At 39.0% G+C, this 16,475-nt stretch overlaps 1 protein-coding gene across 1 annotated transcript in view; it reads left to right on the top strand.

Annotated features, from left to right (window-relative positions):
- The window catches only part of rspo2 (R-spondin 2), a 43,204-nt gene that overhangs the window by 16,702 nt on the left and 10,027 nt on the right, over nt 1-16,475 (top strand). The window contains exons 3-5 of the mRNA XM_079470286.1: nt 1,131-1,319; nt 8,238-8,381; nt 8,563-8,751. Of these exons, the coding sequence (XP_079326412.1) occupies nt 1,131-1,319; nt 8,238-8,381; nt 8,563-8,751 (522 nt within the window). The remainder of the gene's footprint in view (nt 1-1,130; nt 1,320-8,237; nt 8,382-8,562; nt 8,752-16,475) is intronic.

The raw sequence follows: 16,475 nt of genomic DNA on the forward strand, positions 1-16,475 counted from the left end.
ATCAATAGAAATGTCTCTGGTCTGCTGCTATTGTGTGCACCCAAGGACATTTTCCTGTAAAGGGAATGCTAAGCAACTTACATTAAGAGACCTTTATTGTAGAACGGTACGGTCGTAACTGGCTCCTTTGTTTTCTACCAGCAACACGATCCGGCTCAGAGTCTATGCAGTTTAAGGCTTTGAACGGCAGTCTGAACTCTACATACAGGAGTTGAGATTTGACTCACATCACTTCCTCTGTAAGAATGTTAGGGTGAGATAAAGTCACCATCATGACAGTTTCTTTAGCCAGTGAAACTTTTATGTATCAATAAAAATGTCTTTGAGAAGCCTACCGTATAGCAACACATGGATAACTTTTCGACTGAACACTGTGAGCTTCCTCTGCTCATGTTTAGTGTAGTGGTTACAACCAGACAGAATAAAGAGGAGATAGACCACACATAGACAAATTAATGAGTGAAATCATTACACCCAGTACAGTGGCGGTGAAATAGGACTCATCTAGCCGCAATATCTGCATTTAATCATTATTAAGCTACACTTGTGTATTCATTCAGTAGATTATAAATATGGATAGTCTTATTATCTGCTTATTTCTATATTTCAGTTATGGTTTTGGCCTTCTTAGTACTTGGCTTCGACATTACAGTAACATGTAATTTTTGTATTCTTCATCAGCCAGATACATAATTTATGTATAAGCACATTAAAGTGTTATTCATTGACAAATTAATTACGCTTAAAACATTACATTTCCAAAGTTTATATATGTTTTTGGTAAGCCCTTTTCTTTTTTAGGAACTTAAGAAATGAGTGGCATGGTGAGTTTCTTTTTACTGTGTGAAGCCAACAAAACCGGGGCTCATGGAAAGAGAAGCAGAGAAAATAATGAGAAAATTAATTTAGGTTCTGCAAAAATATAGTCATTAAGTGTACCTTAGTGAAAGCCCTATATCCATTTGGATATGTATTTTTGACACAAAACAGTCTAGATGATTTGACATCTAACCTCAGATTACTCCAGTGGGACTTCTAAAGTGTGTCTGTTTATGTTCTGCTTATGTATAATGGTTCAGCATTATTTGATGTTGTAAGTTGGTTAAACCAGTCTCTTTTGTGTCTTGCAGCTAGCTATGGAACTTACCCCATCTGTAAGGGCTGCTCGGTGTGTTCCAAGGATAACGGGTGTATGAACTGCCAGCCCAAGCTCTTCTTGTTCCTGAGGAGGGAGAGGATGCGGCAGTACGGCGAGTGTCTTCACTCCTGCCCGTCAGGCTTCTACGGCATGAGAGGGACAGAAATCAACATGTGCTCCAGTAAGCATCCAATCCCCACTTATTCACAAAACACCTCCATGCATGGACATGTAAGACTAAAACAAAGCATTGCTTTAAGCATATGGTTGGCTCTTTGATATACAGTACAAACAGCTGAAAAATATTGTGGTCTCTTAACTGAAGAGGCTCAGGAGGCGCATCTAATAAATACAACATTAAGAAAATAGAAAAACTGAATTCTCATGGCTATCTTCATCTTCTCTTCTTCCCCAGTATTTTATAATCTTATTTTAACATTTGAGACAGGCCTGAGACATTTTGGACCTTTGAGGTTAAGTGAAAAGCCTGAGGTGTTGGCCAAATGCTTTTTATGAAAACAGAACTCTAACTCTTTGGATTGTTTTAGCCAAAGTTCTGATAGACAGGCTAGAAACCTCTGAGCAACGTGTCAAGACCTACATTACTAATAACCCAGACAAAGTACAGACGCCCTTACAAAAATCCTCTTCGTTCTCACTCAACAACCTCGATACGGCTTTGTCTGCCAATTTTATTCAGAAATTTCAAAACAACATTGCTTAAAACGCCTCATTTACCATAAACTGGGTATATTTATCGTGTCTGCTTACCGTTATAGAACTTCCCCTTTCACAAACAGACATCAAAGTGCACGGAAAAGTGCCTCAAGTCATTACAACCTAGCTTTATGTACGTCATAAGTTGTAGAGCAGGGAGAAGGATCGTGTTTTGTGATACTCTGCTCTCCAACCGTTCCTTGTGCTGGCTGAAATTTGATTTTAAGTGATTCTGATATGTGGCCTGTTAATCTGGATTTCTTTCCGAGAGACCGTCTCCCAGAACAAAACTTCATATTGTCACGTACCATAAAATCTCAGCGCAAAGCCTACTTTGATGTGATCGCAGTCTCAGTCATGACTTTGTAATCCAGTTTTGCATTTGACCTCCTCCTTAAATTACTCTTTTTCTGTCGTCTTCGCTAATACGTCTGTGCCCGTCAGCCATAATGGGATGTTCTATCAAGGATAGTGTGAGAAGTAATTGTGGGGTCACTGGAAACGATTTGGAGGATGACACACAGCAGCTATTCAAAGATGCTAGGCTCTCTTTTCTCGGGCTCTCAGGCTCTTCCAAGAGCCCAGAATGCTGGATTATGTGGAGTTGATAGTGTATATAAAAACAGGCTCTGAAATCACTTAAGCACCAGCTGCTTATCATTATACCCTGAGTGTGTGTGAGGGAGAGAGAGATCCTATCTTGTTGCATAAATGCTTTGCAGATATGTCGGGCCTGAGCAGAAACATCGGCAAAGAGGAGACAGGTTTGCACTCCATCAGTGACTCTTTGGTTGGAGCTGTAGGGGTGGAGCGTTTAGGAGATTTTGCAAGTTTCCTTTCACCACATTGAATGCTTGAACTGCCACTGGCAATCATGACCCGTAGGAAAGATAAATTGCAAATGATATCTCTTAAATATATCAGTTGTTTCTCACAGACAGCAACCCATTTAGATGGAAAGCAAATGGTGACTTTTGCTTCTCTTTCAGAAACAGACCCCAGAAATCTCACATGTCTCAAAAGTTTCAAAAAAAGGTCACAACAATGTCTTGAACTGGGATCAAAAGTCAGAGTTTTTGAGATTGACTCCAGCATTTGTCAATTCTCTCAAGACCAAATTATTGCAGGTGAAGCTCTTTGTTTTTCCTCTTTCACCAAATGTCTGAGGGTGTTTCTGCCCTTTTCTTTTAAGATACATTTTAGGAGAAACATCTAAGACAAGGTTGATACCTACAGTAAATGAAACATAACCAAGAACTCAAGAATGTGTCCAGAGATATGAAAAAGTGTTTCAAGAGTTTTTCCCAAAAGAAAAGTGTATTGCTGAAGGTTGATGTTGAAATAGAACTGCATTTTATATTTCCTTGAACAATTGTCTCAGTTGTATCTATTTCTGCTAAGCAATTGTAGGAGAAAAATCACAGGATACTTAAATGAAATACACCTGAGAACCCAAACCTCAATTGTATTTCATTTAAGTATCCTGTGATCCATGCTTAGCAGAAGTAGATACAACTGATACAATTGTTGAAGTGAATATACAATTCATGTATGTTTTATAGCTTGAATAATCTGGTTTTGGATACATTTGATACATTTTGGCATTAATGGGACTTTATTAATTGCAACTTTAAGCTTAATTGCATTGAGATCTCACATTTATATACACTAAAGATTTCTTGGCATCTATCTTAGAAGCAACATCAAGAAAACAACAGTTTTTATTTGTTTTCCATTGCTGTGTAGGTGAAACTTTTCTTTTTTATTGAACGAACCATACAACAAGCAAAGATTTTCATTCAGCCATAACTTTTACAGTAGTCATCAAAGTACTTAACCAGCTGACCATCACAGGGGAGGTCATTTGCTTTTATGGATGTGAAGCTGGACTGTGAGTATTAATGCTCATAGTTAAGTGACTTCATGACTTAATGAAATATTCTTCGGATGATTGACAGTCTGTGGTGCTAAGAGGTCCTCATCTGACAGGCTTTCTGAGAAATATTGGCCCCAGATGACCTACCGCAATTCACAGAGATGTGTGTGTATGTGTTTTTCATTGTGTGAAGTTTCCTCTCCTCTTTTTACACACATGGAAACTCTTTTTAAGAGTCTTTTGATAGCCAATATGCTGGAAGTGTAGTTCAAATATCACAGCTCATCCAGGACTAGTATATGTGCCACACGAGAGCTCCCATGTCAGAGATAATTTTTTCATCCCATTTAATACCATGTTTTATCGTCCCTGGTGTTGTAAAATATGTTACTGCTGTACTGTTGTTGTAGTTATTCCCACTTTGTCACTGTTTTAAAAACGGAAAGCAGGCGTTTGTGTAACTCCGTTCTATACCTTCCTAAGCCTTTGTGTTTTATGGGTAGCTTTGATATCCCAGCGGGACTGGGATGGACCTCAGCCACACGAAAGGACGGTTGCCTAAAGTGGTACCCAAATGCTGTTAAAGAATCAACGCAATTTTGTAATATGCCTTGCCGGTGCTGCCAGAGTCTTGTGTCCTCTGGAAAAAGAATGGGTTGTTCCAGTCATAGTGATCTCATTCGGGACCTGCAAAAGAAACTGTTGCCCTTGGCCCCGCGTTTAAGTTCCTAGACCAGAGGACATGATTGGACAGACAGTATAAGCGACACCTATCCACAGCTATCAACAATTCTCTCAGAATGTTTTTTGTCGATAGTTTTTTATGAACCAACAATTAATCTTTATTTATGTAAATTAATGCCTTTACATTTAAATTGAGGTATTTAGCAGACGCTTTTACCCAAAGCAACGTATGGAGAAATTAGGAAAACTAATCAATTGCCAATACAATTGTTCTTGTTAGTTCACCGTGCAACCAATGTTAACAGATGCAACTTTGGATTTAAAAAAAATGACTAGTAAATGCTGAAATTAACATTACCTAAGATTAATAAATGCTTTAGAGGTGCAGTATTGTTCATTGTTATCTCATGTAGGCTAATGCATTCACTTTTAATCAACCTTACTGTATTGTAAGTAAATTATTACTGTATACAGGGTTTTAATCTTTTTGGAGATGCTAAATGTAGTAAAAAAGCACATCAACAAGTCAGTCCTATAGAACACTGCTCATGTGAATGATACAAATAGAAACCCCAAAGATACTCAGGAAAACCCCAGAAGGTTTGGTGAACCCAGTGGCGCAGTGAGATGACATTTCTGGGTGTGAGAAAGTCAACCACACAATGTGCTCACCAGAATACACTGAAAAAAGCCGGTCAGATGGTCCAGAAAAATGGAAAAATGTGGCATACGCCACCCCCCTAAGCACGGGCATCCCTTCCACACCACAGGATGTCTGTTGAGTACTGCACATTGGTTACAGTTACCTCAGGACTGGATACTTAATTTATAAGACGTTGGCACATATGATATAAAGCCCATTTGTCATATAAAAACAAAGTTAAACATTTATTTGCATAAACAGTGAAGTAAACTTTCAACAGCCTTGGCTAACGCGGTTTGCAGTTGCTCGAGTGTGACACTGGCTAGCATGTCCACAGTATAATTTGCCTTATTGTTTTTTTGTGTTTCATCCAGACCACAGCAGCGAGGCATTCCTGCCACAAGTCTTTCAGGATTAGATCACCCCCAAAGCTTGACGATTCAATTCAACATGCACTTGACTTAAGAACCACATTGAAAGCCAAGGGGAAAGAAAGGGCAGGCATAAATCTCAAGCAAAGGTTCATTTTAAACTAGGCGCCTTGAAAGTTCTGTTTGTGCATTTGTTCGGCTTTGTGTCCCTTTTATAAATCGCACAGAGGAGAAAGTTGCTGCATCAGCATTAGATTCCAGCGTCTGTGCGAATGCACAATTAGTCCTTTTTAGAAGTGTCCGAAAAAGGTTTTGTAGTCTACAAGTAGCTTCTCACTTGGGGTTGTTGCCCCACATGAGGTTACGAGTTGTGCTGATGGTTTTAGAAGATTTCTTTAATCCCCCAACATATTTAGGAAGTTAGACTTAATTTGAAGGTGTAATGCTGTGAAACATCCATTTCATCCAGCTGGAGTGTTTGAAATGTGTTTTATGAGAAATCTAAACTATGATATAAAATTAACCTGAAATCAAAAAGTGAAATCAAGCGTGCAGGTCACATTGATACACACAGATATGATAGACATTTAGATATTCTTTATTGGTGTATGATGATAAGTATCTTATGTGAGCATTTACTGTATTCTGTAAGTGTGCGATATAGTATTGTTTGAATATTAATATTCCAACAAATATTTTTTATTATTGATATTCATTTCTGATCTAATGTTTTTAATAATCCAGCACCTGCACGCACCCTTGTGGTCTTGTTAAATCAGTTTCATTTCCTTTTTCTCTCATCTTTTTCCTCTCGGAGCATGCAACCCAGGAGGTGATGACAGCCGTGCTGTGCCTGCCATTTATCAGGCGCTGGAGTGAAGCTGCTTTTAGGTTACAAAGCTGATTTATTAGCTGTTGTTCCCCATCATAGATTGTACATGTAGGGACACAGAAACTCTCAGAGCTCTAGTTACTCTGAGAACAAAAGCGATTGGAACCCTCTGTGTGGCCGCCTTCTTTCTCTCAGACCCTGCGCCAAGATCTCTACAGCACGGTGTAACTCGACCAGCTCGAGCACGTGTTTATCAAACAAAAGATGCAGTTGTGCCTTGGTGTCTTAAAGACAAGGGTGTTTAAACATGTACTTATTGTCTTTTTTTTGAATGGCGTGTTTTGAATTCTTGTCCTGCAGCACAGCTGCCAGACGACGCGGCTCATCTCTTTAATCTTTGTCTGTGTGTTTAATCTGTTTCAGAAGGTTTTGCTACACATTAAATTTGGGGAAGCAGTGACCCTGTAGTTAGCGTCCGCACATGATCGGGCACATTAAGTCATGGTGCTCATGTGGGTTTGAGTTTGGTTTGTGCAATTTCCTGTTAAAATATTTAATATACTAACAGTACATACTGTAATTAAACTATAAGGTGCGACCGCTGTTTTTAATAACGTGGGTTGTGCATTAATCTTACAGATCCCCAAGCATAAGTACAATTGTAATCTGACATGAGAAATAATCTTTTTATTATTTTATTAGCAATTTTAGTAATGCTGTAAATTACCAGTGGTGCGACAACTACCGTGCATAGTGCATTTGGTTGCAATAAAAGTGGCTAAACGCCAAAACATAAATACACTTTTAAGTATTAAATATTATGTAATGTCAAAAAAAGCCAAACAGGTTTGAAATGACAAGAGTAAACGATGATACTTTTCATTTTGGGGTGAACTATTTCTTTAGGTACATGCTCAACTACTAATATTTACAATACTCCTGCTAAAGAATCGCAAGCAGGTGTCTAATGTACCTGAGTGGAACCCAGTGGTTCACATGCTTGGGAACAGGCCTCTGAAAAGGCTTTTAAGAAGCGCCATAAATTAGACAGCTCCCAGTGGCTCCTTTTAATTACGGAGGCCTGCGCATCGCCCTGTTGGTGCAGGTCATGTAATTTTGCTCTTCCTGACGTGCTATTTGAGTCACCACTTGATGACTTGCTGGCACGCTGCGCCTTTGATACGCTGTGGCAAGGCGGGGCGTGGGAGGATCGGAGTGGCGGTATTGCCTCCTGCACTGAGTGTGTTGACCCCTCATGAAACTCCACCCAACTGTGATGTGAACGCAGACTGTAGACATTCCGACCTCTTGATGAGAGTAGGTAATTTCCTTTAGGGCTATAGTGCTGACAACACTCTGACAATTTGGGTCAAGCTGGTTAATGATGGATTGATGTTGGTCTAGGTGGTTGACACACATTGCCATGCTGCTCACCAAAAAAACTTAGCTTGCAAAATTGGTCAACCAGTTTGGTTTTTCTGGTGGTGCTGGTTGCCCAAAAAAACCTCCATCTCAATCTCGGGTCCAACAACCAAAACACATATGGTGACCAGGTTTTTTTTCAGCAGAGCAGACGAAAACCTTTCAAATTCTCACAGAAAATCTACTTTTTTATTTTAACCAAAGAATGGCATGAGTTAACTCGCCTCTAGGGCATTGGGTCTTCAAGATCAGACGAAAGTAGAACTTTTGCTCTGGCTGTTGACTCCCGGATGCTGAGGTGGTCTGTTTTCCCTCCTTAGGTGAAAGGGGTCGCTGTGAGGTAATGCCTATAGATGTCACATCCTGCACTCCCTGGCTCAAAATCTATGTCAAGGGATGCTGTGCTGTGATATATCAATCCCCAAAAGAAAAGAACCTTGCAAAGCATCAAAACCTCTTTGTTCCTAATCCACAATCACTCACAAAGATCCCCCCAGACCTTCCATCAGTCTTAACTGCTGTCCTGAGTAGCATTCTGTCTTGTTTCTTCACAGGGTGTAGGATAGATAACTGTGAGGCCTGTTTCAGCAAAGACTTCTGCACAAAGTGCAAGCCTGAATTTTACTTGCACAAGGGCCGTTGCTTCGACAAGTGTCCAGAGGGCTTTGCTCCCTTGGAGGACAGCATGGAATGTGGAGGTATGTGAGGTTTAGTAAGTTATACTGTTTCTGTATCTATACATTTTTTTTTATTGCAAAAGTGACCAGAGTCGCAGCCATTTTTCATTAGCGGTAAGATTTCTGTATGTTGTCATTTCTACTGTAAAATGTCATAGCCATTGGTTTCATCCTCTGCCCTTAAATTGTCTCTCTCTAACAGAGGGTTGTGAGGTGGGCCAGTGGAGCGAGTGGGGATCCTGCACCAGAAGAAACAAAACCTGTGGCTACAAATGGGGGCTGGAAACCCGTACACGGCACATTGTGAAGAAGCCACCAAAGGACACAATACCGTGTCCAACCATCGCCGAATCCAGAAGATGCAAAATGGCTATGCGACATTGCAGGAGAGGTGAGGCACTCACTGTGTGTGTGTGTGTGTTAGTCTTTTTGATTGGTTTAGCATATGTGGATCTCCTCATGGCTTCAATACGAGTTTTTATTTAAGATACAAATCATGTATTCCATCTGCAAATCATCAATATAATTTGATTTCCAAACTTTCTGAGTTGTTTTTGTCTGCATCTCAACAGATTATTGTTACGTTGCGTTTTATTTGAATGAAAAGTCACCTCACTCCTGTGATTTGGGCTTTCAGTGTTGACTGGCATTTTCATTCTTGATTTATAAGTATTTTTCCACGCTCACTTTAGCCGGCTCGCCATGCATTTTTTCATGAGAGCGCATGTGTTCTCTCACATATTCACCTCTCTTCCCAGCGGAATATCTCAAAGTATTAAGTGCAGGTTTTCTCAATGGTGCTCTGTTTCCTTTCTCTATAAGAGAGTTATTTGCGGTGGGTGCTTGCATGTATTAAACCACTAAAACGAGAAGTCAAATCGGGGGGAAAATATTTTTTTAGCAAATAGAGCCAAGGAAACATATTTTATAACGTGTTAAGCTTTCGAAAGATGGACCGAGTTTACTTATGGAAATAATTGCCTTATTCAGGAGGGCTTATCGGGGAGAACACGTGATAATAATTAATTGAGACGTTTCCTTTCAGCGTATTTAGCTCAGCGCACCTGAATGAACTTAAATCTTTTGCGGTCATTGACTTATGATACTGTCACACCGAGGGCGCATGTAATTTCAATTTCAAAGGTCAGCAAAGGACAGCACGTTCAGTAACTCAAGTTGATTTTACTATAATTTTCCTCGCAGAATGTTTTTGACCGATTATGGAAAAGGTTAATTTCCAGCATGAAATCCAGAAGCCCGAGGCTAAAAGAGATTGAACTTTCTTGAAATCCAGTATTTATTTAGGTACCTCGGTCTTGCATTATATCACAATTTACATAACGTCCACTTTTTTGTTTAAAAAAGTAAAGGGATCGAATCCCAAGCGCTGAATGTGGCCCTGAAACAGTACATCATAAGACTTAATTCATTCGTTTTTAAGTCAAAGAACGGTTGAGCAAACGCCGGATGTTCCTGGTTTGCCCTGTAAATTAAAGAAAATTGAAAATATTAAGCTTCAGTCTATATGTTTGAATTTCAAGAGGTGCTGGTTGAGTAAATATATTTTAGACACGTCAGTTTGCTCTTTTCTTTGTTGAATGGCTTTAAGGCGAAGAGGGATTTTTCTGGCACCTCTTCCTCCGGTACCTTTCATTGGCTCTTTCCACAATCATTTCCCTCCTTAATTTGGCTCCCGCTGACCTTCTCCATACGTATTTTATAGCTTTCTTTAATTAAAAACTGCCATTGGGATGCATGGTTACTGGTCTCTATTATCTCATCTGAGGTTAGTGATTAAGAGCCATTGTTTAGTCTTATTTGAATCACAGCGTCAGTCTTTTACACCTTTTGTTAGCCTTTAGAAACCACAAAAAGCTCCTAAATGGTATGAGTCAACAACTTAGTGTAAATTTTATTTGTACTACTATACCACTTTAACCCTTGTATGGTGTTCGGGTCTGTGGGACCGTTTTCATTTTTAATAAAAAGAATACAAATTATTATTTTATCAAATTCAAACTCATTGGCCTTAGCTCATTTTCTGTGAAGAACATGTAGTTAGGACAAATTTTTAATGAACACACACTGTACACCCCATACACATTTAAATAACATTCAGGATGCTTGGGTCCACTGGACCCGGGCTTATAAAATTGTGGCAACTGTAGGTTCTGTGTACCTTCATTGTGACCTTTTCTAGTCTGGGCCTCCTTTTAGTATGTTTGCGTGCGTGTGAATGCATGTAGGTGTGTGAGAGAGATAGTGTATGTGTGAGAGTGTGAGTTTTCTGCTTCTGCCCCTGCAGAGTGAAGGACTTCAATTCATAAATGTGATCTAATATAAGGTACATGGCAAATATGAACCATAGCTTTTTATATTGCTTGTTATTGGGATGAAGTAAACATCTGTGGAACTGAGAATTGTAACAAAGAGTTTGATTGTGTTGAATTAAATCCAAACGGGTCCACGAGACCCATGAACACTGGCTGAGTAACAAAATATGAACTCCACACAAGGGTTAATGTAATACTCAGCTTGTTGGTATTGCCAGTTTTATTATATAATTAAAAAAAAGGCAAATCAAGGTAGTTTTGGAAACTTTTTGACTCCTCCTTAGATTGCAACGCAACCAAACACAGCTTCGCTTCAGAATGCGCATGCATCAAGCGAAGTTGTGTTTGGTTGCGAATTGCAACCAACCAACCACTCACTTCACCCTTCCCCTCCCTTTAGAAACACTACGACGGCTGACAGAACATGGTGAATTACATGCAAGGGGACCCGGGGTGTATGTTGATAGAAATAGCTCATTCTAAGGCAGAACCTATCCTCCCTAAACGCAGACTACCTAGGCTTGCGTGCATGCGCACTCTGTTTGGAAATCATTAACATAAACACATTTTGCTACGAAATCTGATGTTTATGAAGTATTTGTGACTCCGGAGGAAAGTTTTCAGTTAGGTCTGTTTTACGCAGAATTTACTCATATATTTACGAATGTTTCATGAATGAGGCCCATTGTGTTTACGTGCACTTATGAATATCGTGGAGATACTGATATTAACCACAATGGTTTTTTAATCATGTTGGCATGTATTGTGTCAACGGATAGTTATATGTCTCCGTTTGTTCAGATTATGCTGATTACAAGTGAATATGAAACATGTAAACTTCTTAACTTAATAATGGAAAAAATGACGTACATGTAAACATAGTCATTGTTTTACCGCCACATATACGTCAAGAGAAAATGAAGTGCACGAGTGACCAGGAAGTAGCCAAAGCCTTTGGATAAAAATAAGGAAGCCTGGTCTAGAGACTTCATTTCATGTGAGGCCAGGATAACATAACCCCCGACTGACCTCTTACATGAATCCTGCACATAAATCCCTGAATGGTACCTAATTCGACGGCTTTGCTCTGCAATATAACAAATTACTCCGTGAGACATAAATAGGATTATATTGAACGACTAGGCATGTATGCCTGTGTAAGTTTATGTATGCCGCTGCAAATTACTCTATGTAAGAAGAGAAATATGGTAAAAGACGGAGGGGAGGGTTATGCTAGAATAAACCCTCATTACTATAGCGAACTTAAAGGAGCATGAGATACTAAAGGAATACAGTAGGTATAGATTACATAACACAAGATCTTGCCGATTGCTATGGATTACATAGAGACAGGAAATGCAAGAAAGTAAATAATGTCGGAAAGGAAAAATGAGCTGTACTTAAGAATGTATTTCTGGCATTGTCTATCTGATCTTTCTGCTTTCATGTCTATAAGCTTACATGTCGCCAGTCTGAACCTAATGCACATGTGACCGAAGAACAGATGAACACTTAGGCGCCATGTCTAAATCGCTCACATTCATGAACCCTGTTTTTTAAAACAGCAAGCGGTAACTTTATAGATGTCCACAATTACCTAAGATGTGATGCTGGCAGTATTATCAACCTACGTAACTAGGTTAACCAGGTTCATGCTGGTCTTTTCAACTGGGTATTAGCTTCTCTTTTCATTATAAATAAGGAAAGCGAATCAAACTCGCCTGGCTTCTCTATTTTTGAGCTGGGAGCCTGTTGCTGACCCGACGCTTTCCCAGCAGGCTAGTCAGTCTCTTTCTGGCAGCTTGATGGGACTCCTCGGGGTGGCGTATTGAGTGGGCTGTAAACACAATTTATTAATAGTCGCCCCGGCTGCTTGCAAAAATGAAGTGCCCGCTGAGCTCCATCTTGCATCTAACATGGCCCCTGCCATCAAATTAACTGACTGACCAGCAGCACTAGAGCAGGGAGGACAATGCTTTAATAATTCAATGCTAAAGTGCTTTGTAGAGTGATATTCCAGCAGGGATTTCCTTTTCTGGATTTTCTGTCAGTTGAACCACTTTTCTGTGGATAGATTTTCCTTACTTTGTTCTGGCGTTATTCTGAAAGAGGTTTTCCTCAAAGGTTCTCAACCAATAAGCAGCATGTTACTTTACATCAGTGATATTAAATGTTAACCGTGTAAACAAATCATCACTCTAATCCTGTAGTAATTTGCTAATGTTGGATTTGGTGTGACTGAGGTTAAGACACAAACACAGCATTGAGTCTTTTTGAATAATTTGGCTGTTTGAAGCAAAGCGGCTTTCAGATTCTCAGACGGCTGGATGTATTGAAAAATGTGTGTACCAATTAGGTTCTTTAAAAACATTAGGAACAAGTAAAACCCCATAGCACCATATCTCGGTTCTTATCTAGGTTTTTCTGCTGTTCTTTTGAAATCTTTGAAATAAAAGTATTAAAGAGTGCTTGTCAACTTTGACAACACGATATTTAATCATGTCAAAAGAGCAGTGTTTTTTTCCATTTCCTAAAAAAACTGTGAATTTGGACATCCAATGTTTTGGGAGAACAGCGAAGATATTTCAATACAAATTTTAGTTAAGAAATTGCTGGGTGTTTAAAAAATGCACCCAATGAAACTTAAGATAAAACATTTCATATATTAAACCTTAAATGTGCATAATGTTATACAAGTAAATACGTAAATGCAAATAGTATTTAATATTCAGATTTTTTTGCGTTATTTAACAATTTGGGTGGAAATAGATAATATGTGAGAGGGGAAAAGAACTACCTTCTGGAATGATTTTCTGTTTTCTTAAAAAAGCCTTTTGTTGTTCAATTGATTTCCCATTTGTGTAACAGGAGAAACAGTTTTTCAATGTCATTCAAGATCCGTTCCATCCCCTAATAAAGCTTCACATCAAAACTTTAGTAGCACTTTGATTTTATGACTTTGCATATTAAATTAGTATTATTTCCACCAATCTCTTAACGGAATTCCAGGAAAGAAAGATTTGAGTATAGCATTTTTGTTAATCACTTATTGGCTCTGATGTCTTCAGGTGTGGAAACATCAACGTTGTTTAAAAGCCCCCACACCTGTACCATAAGCTGTTAGGTGATGTGACCCTCAAAGGCGAAAGTAATTATGAACAATGTACAAAGTAAGTACATGTTCATATAATAAATTCTATATAGAATACCAATTGGCATTTTAGGGAACATACCTGACAAATCTCCCCTGTATACATCTTGGAGAGGTCCAGTTAGGCCCAATCCCATTTCTACCCCTTTCCCCTACATTTTATTTAACACGTTCACATGAAGGGGTAGGGGTGTCTCGATTCTCTTTTGGTTGGAGGGGTAGGGGTAAGAGGAAGGGCCCTTCAAACAAAAGTTTAGGCTGTAATCCACGAAACTGATATGACTACAGCTGACAGCAGCTCAAAATGATAAAGATTACCGCATCTCCATAGGATCAGTGACGTTTCATAATGACGTATGACAGTGTAGTGGTGGTGTCCCATCTACATTTAGTTATTTAGCAGACACTTTTAGCAGTTTTCTTGACAATGTTCGCTGTTTTCAAAGGGCAAGTGGAGCTCACTAATAACTATTTCGGGTGTTTATCCGTGCCTTGCGCCTAGGTCTGTTGTGACTGGTTGCCAATGGACTAATCTCACTTTAATTAGTTGACTCTGCAGGTCTGACAAGCGAGGCCGGGGTTTCAAAGCCAACACGCCTTTATGTAGTCGCACACGTGCACAATCACGTATAATCTCCACTGTGTTTCTTGGTGCACTTTTGGTAAGCTTTGCATCGTAGCGCAGTTTCAGACTGTCCCTCCCTTGTTGGTTGTTTGAATAAAAGCATTTGCCAAATGTAAATGTGCACTTTAAAGTCCTTGCTGGATACCGTAGCATTTAAGAAAAGACATTTGGCCTGAGGTCAACAGTAGATTGTGTTTGTCAATAGTTATTGATCCTTAAGGATTCTCAATAAATTATTTATAAGAACGTATTGTGATCATTTCAGGTTTAGGATTTTAAGAACATTCTTATAAATTATTAAGGATTGGCATATTTTTATTGGCATAGCTGAGTTGTATTTTACAGTACATTAAACTAAGTTGTTTTTTGTCAATCATTTTACAAATCCTTTTATCCAAATTAGCAATATGTCACGCTATTAAAGTCTCTTAAAGGTTTTGCCAGTGGTAATTCTTCCACGGGGCGTGAAAGTCATTACCAGTAGTTTCTGGCCACTTTTTTAACCTTTTGATTTCCTATGCAGTTACATTCTTTGTATGGGAAAAGGGGAGTTTCTGATTAACTCCCCACAAAGTGCCCTGCTCCCTGACCAAAATAAATATGGCCCCGTCATTCTGTCAGCAGCTGTCTTCAGAGAGCAACATTTGAAACACCCCATGATCTCCTTTTATATGGAGAATCCGATGTCATACCACAGGCATGAACCATAAACGTGGAGTCCTGTGGAAGAGTTAGGATGAGAGAGAGAGAGCTGCTTTATATCTGCTTCATCTCAACCCCCTTTATTAGGAGACACAATGTCCTTTTTTGGGAGGTTTTTTTCTACCTTAGGGCCTATGAGCTTGTTCTGCATTCATACTCTTATACAATGTACAGTATATGATGTTAAGACTCTTTTGTAATATACAGCTTGAATAATTGACTGAATCAAATTAATAAGTGATATGCGTTCTCCAGACTGGTTGTAAGCTGTAATTTACTGCATTGTCTTAAATTATTCACTTATGGAGGGTTAGGGTATTAGGGTAGACATTAACTGCATGGAAACATTTGCATTTATTTTTACGCATTTGGTAGACTCTTTTATCCAAAGGCACTCACGTTGCATTATACTATATATTTCTTTATGAGTATGTGGAATCCCTGGGATCGAACCTTTGACCTTGGCATTGGTACAGCTCCATGCTTTAACCACTAAGCTACAGGAAAGTTTATCTGGTACCAGCTACTGGTTTTCGTTTCGAACATACAACAAAATTTTGCACTTTAAGACAAACCTTTATTTAAGTACTAAACAGTGCTATTCTGAGACACCATTAATGAAGTACAATTTTTTTAAATTATATTAAGTACAAAAGTAATGTGTGACATCGATGTGTTTATTTAAGAGAAATATCCATATTGACAACACTTTTAACGATAATATCTAAACATCTGCTGAAGACGAACGACAGGCTTGTTTTTCCGCTAAATGATGGCGACGAAAGCTTCCGCCGACAGGAGGAGGTGTTTCTATTGGCTATATCGAAAAAATGCTGTGTTCGGCATAGGAAATTACAACACGCTTGCTTCATTTGCCAGAAAAACAAGCCTCTTGTTCGCCTGCAGCAGATGTTAGACATAATCGTTGATAGTGTTATCGATATGGATATTCTTAACAAAGGTCTTCTGAAGCGAATCGATGCGTTTGTTTAAGATATCAGAGCCGTGTCGAACCATTATTTGATTGATGGATGCAGTTTTTGCAGCTAAAAAAATTCCCCCCCATTCACTCCCATTCTACCGCTTGGAAGTTAAAGGATACGTGGTATTTTACTGTAACTCATTATACTTCAAGAAGAAAGTCACATTCACTTAGGATGCCTTGAGTGTTAGTAAAACATTCAGGCCTGAAGTATCACTCTTAATAGAGTGTACCCTTTTTTCTTGAGGTCCCTTTGACAGTTATTTGGATATTTTTCTTATATGCTTATTCGTGACTTGGAAGGTGTGCCTGAAACGTGCCT

This window comes from Barbatula barbatula (genome assembly GCF_947034865.1).
Source record: "Barbatula barbatula genome assembly, chromosome: 12".
Taxonomy (NCBI): Eukaryota; Metazoa; Chordata; class Actinopteri; order Cypriniformes; family Nemacheilidae; genus Barbatula; species Barbatula barbatula.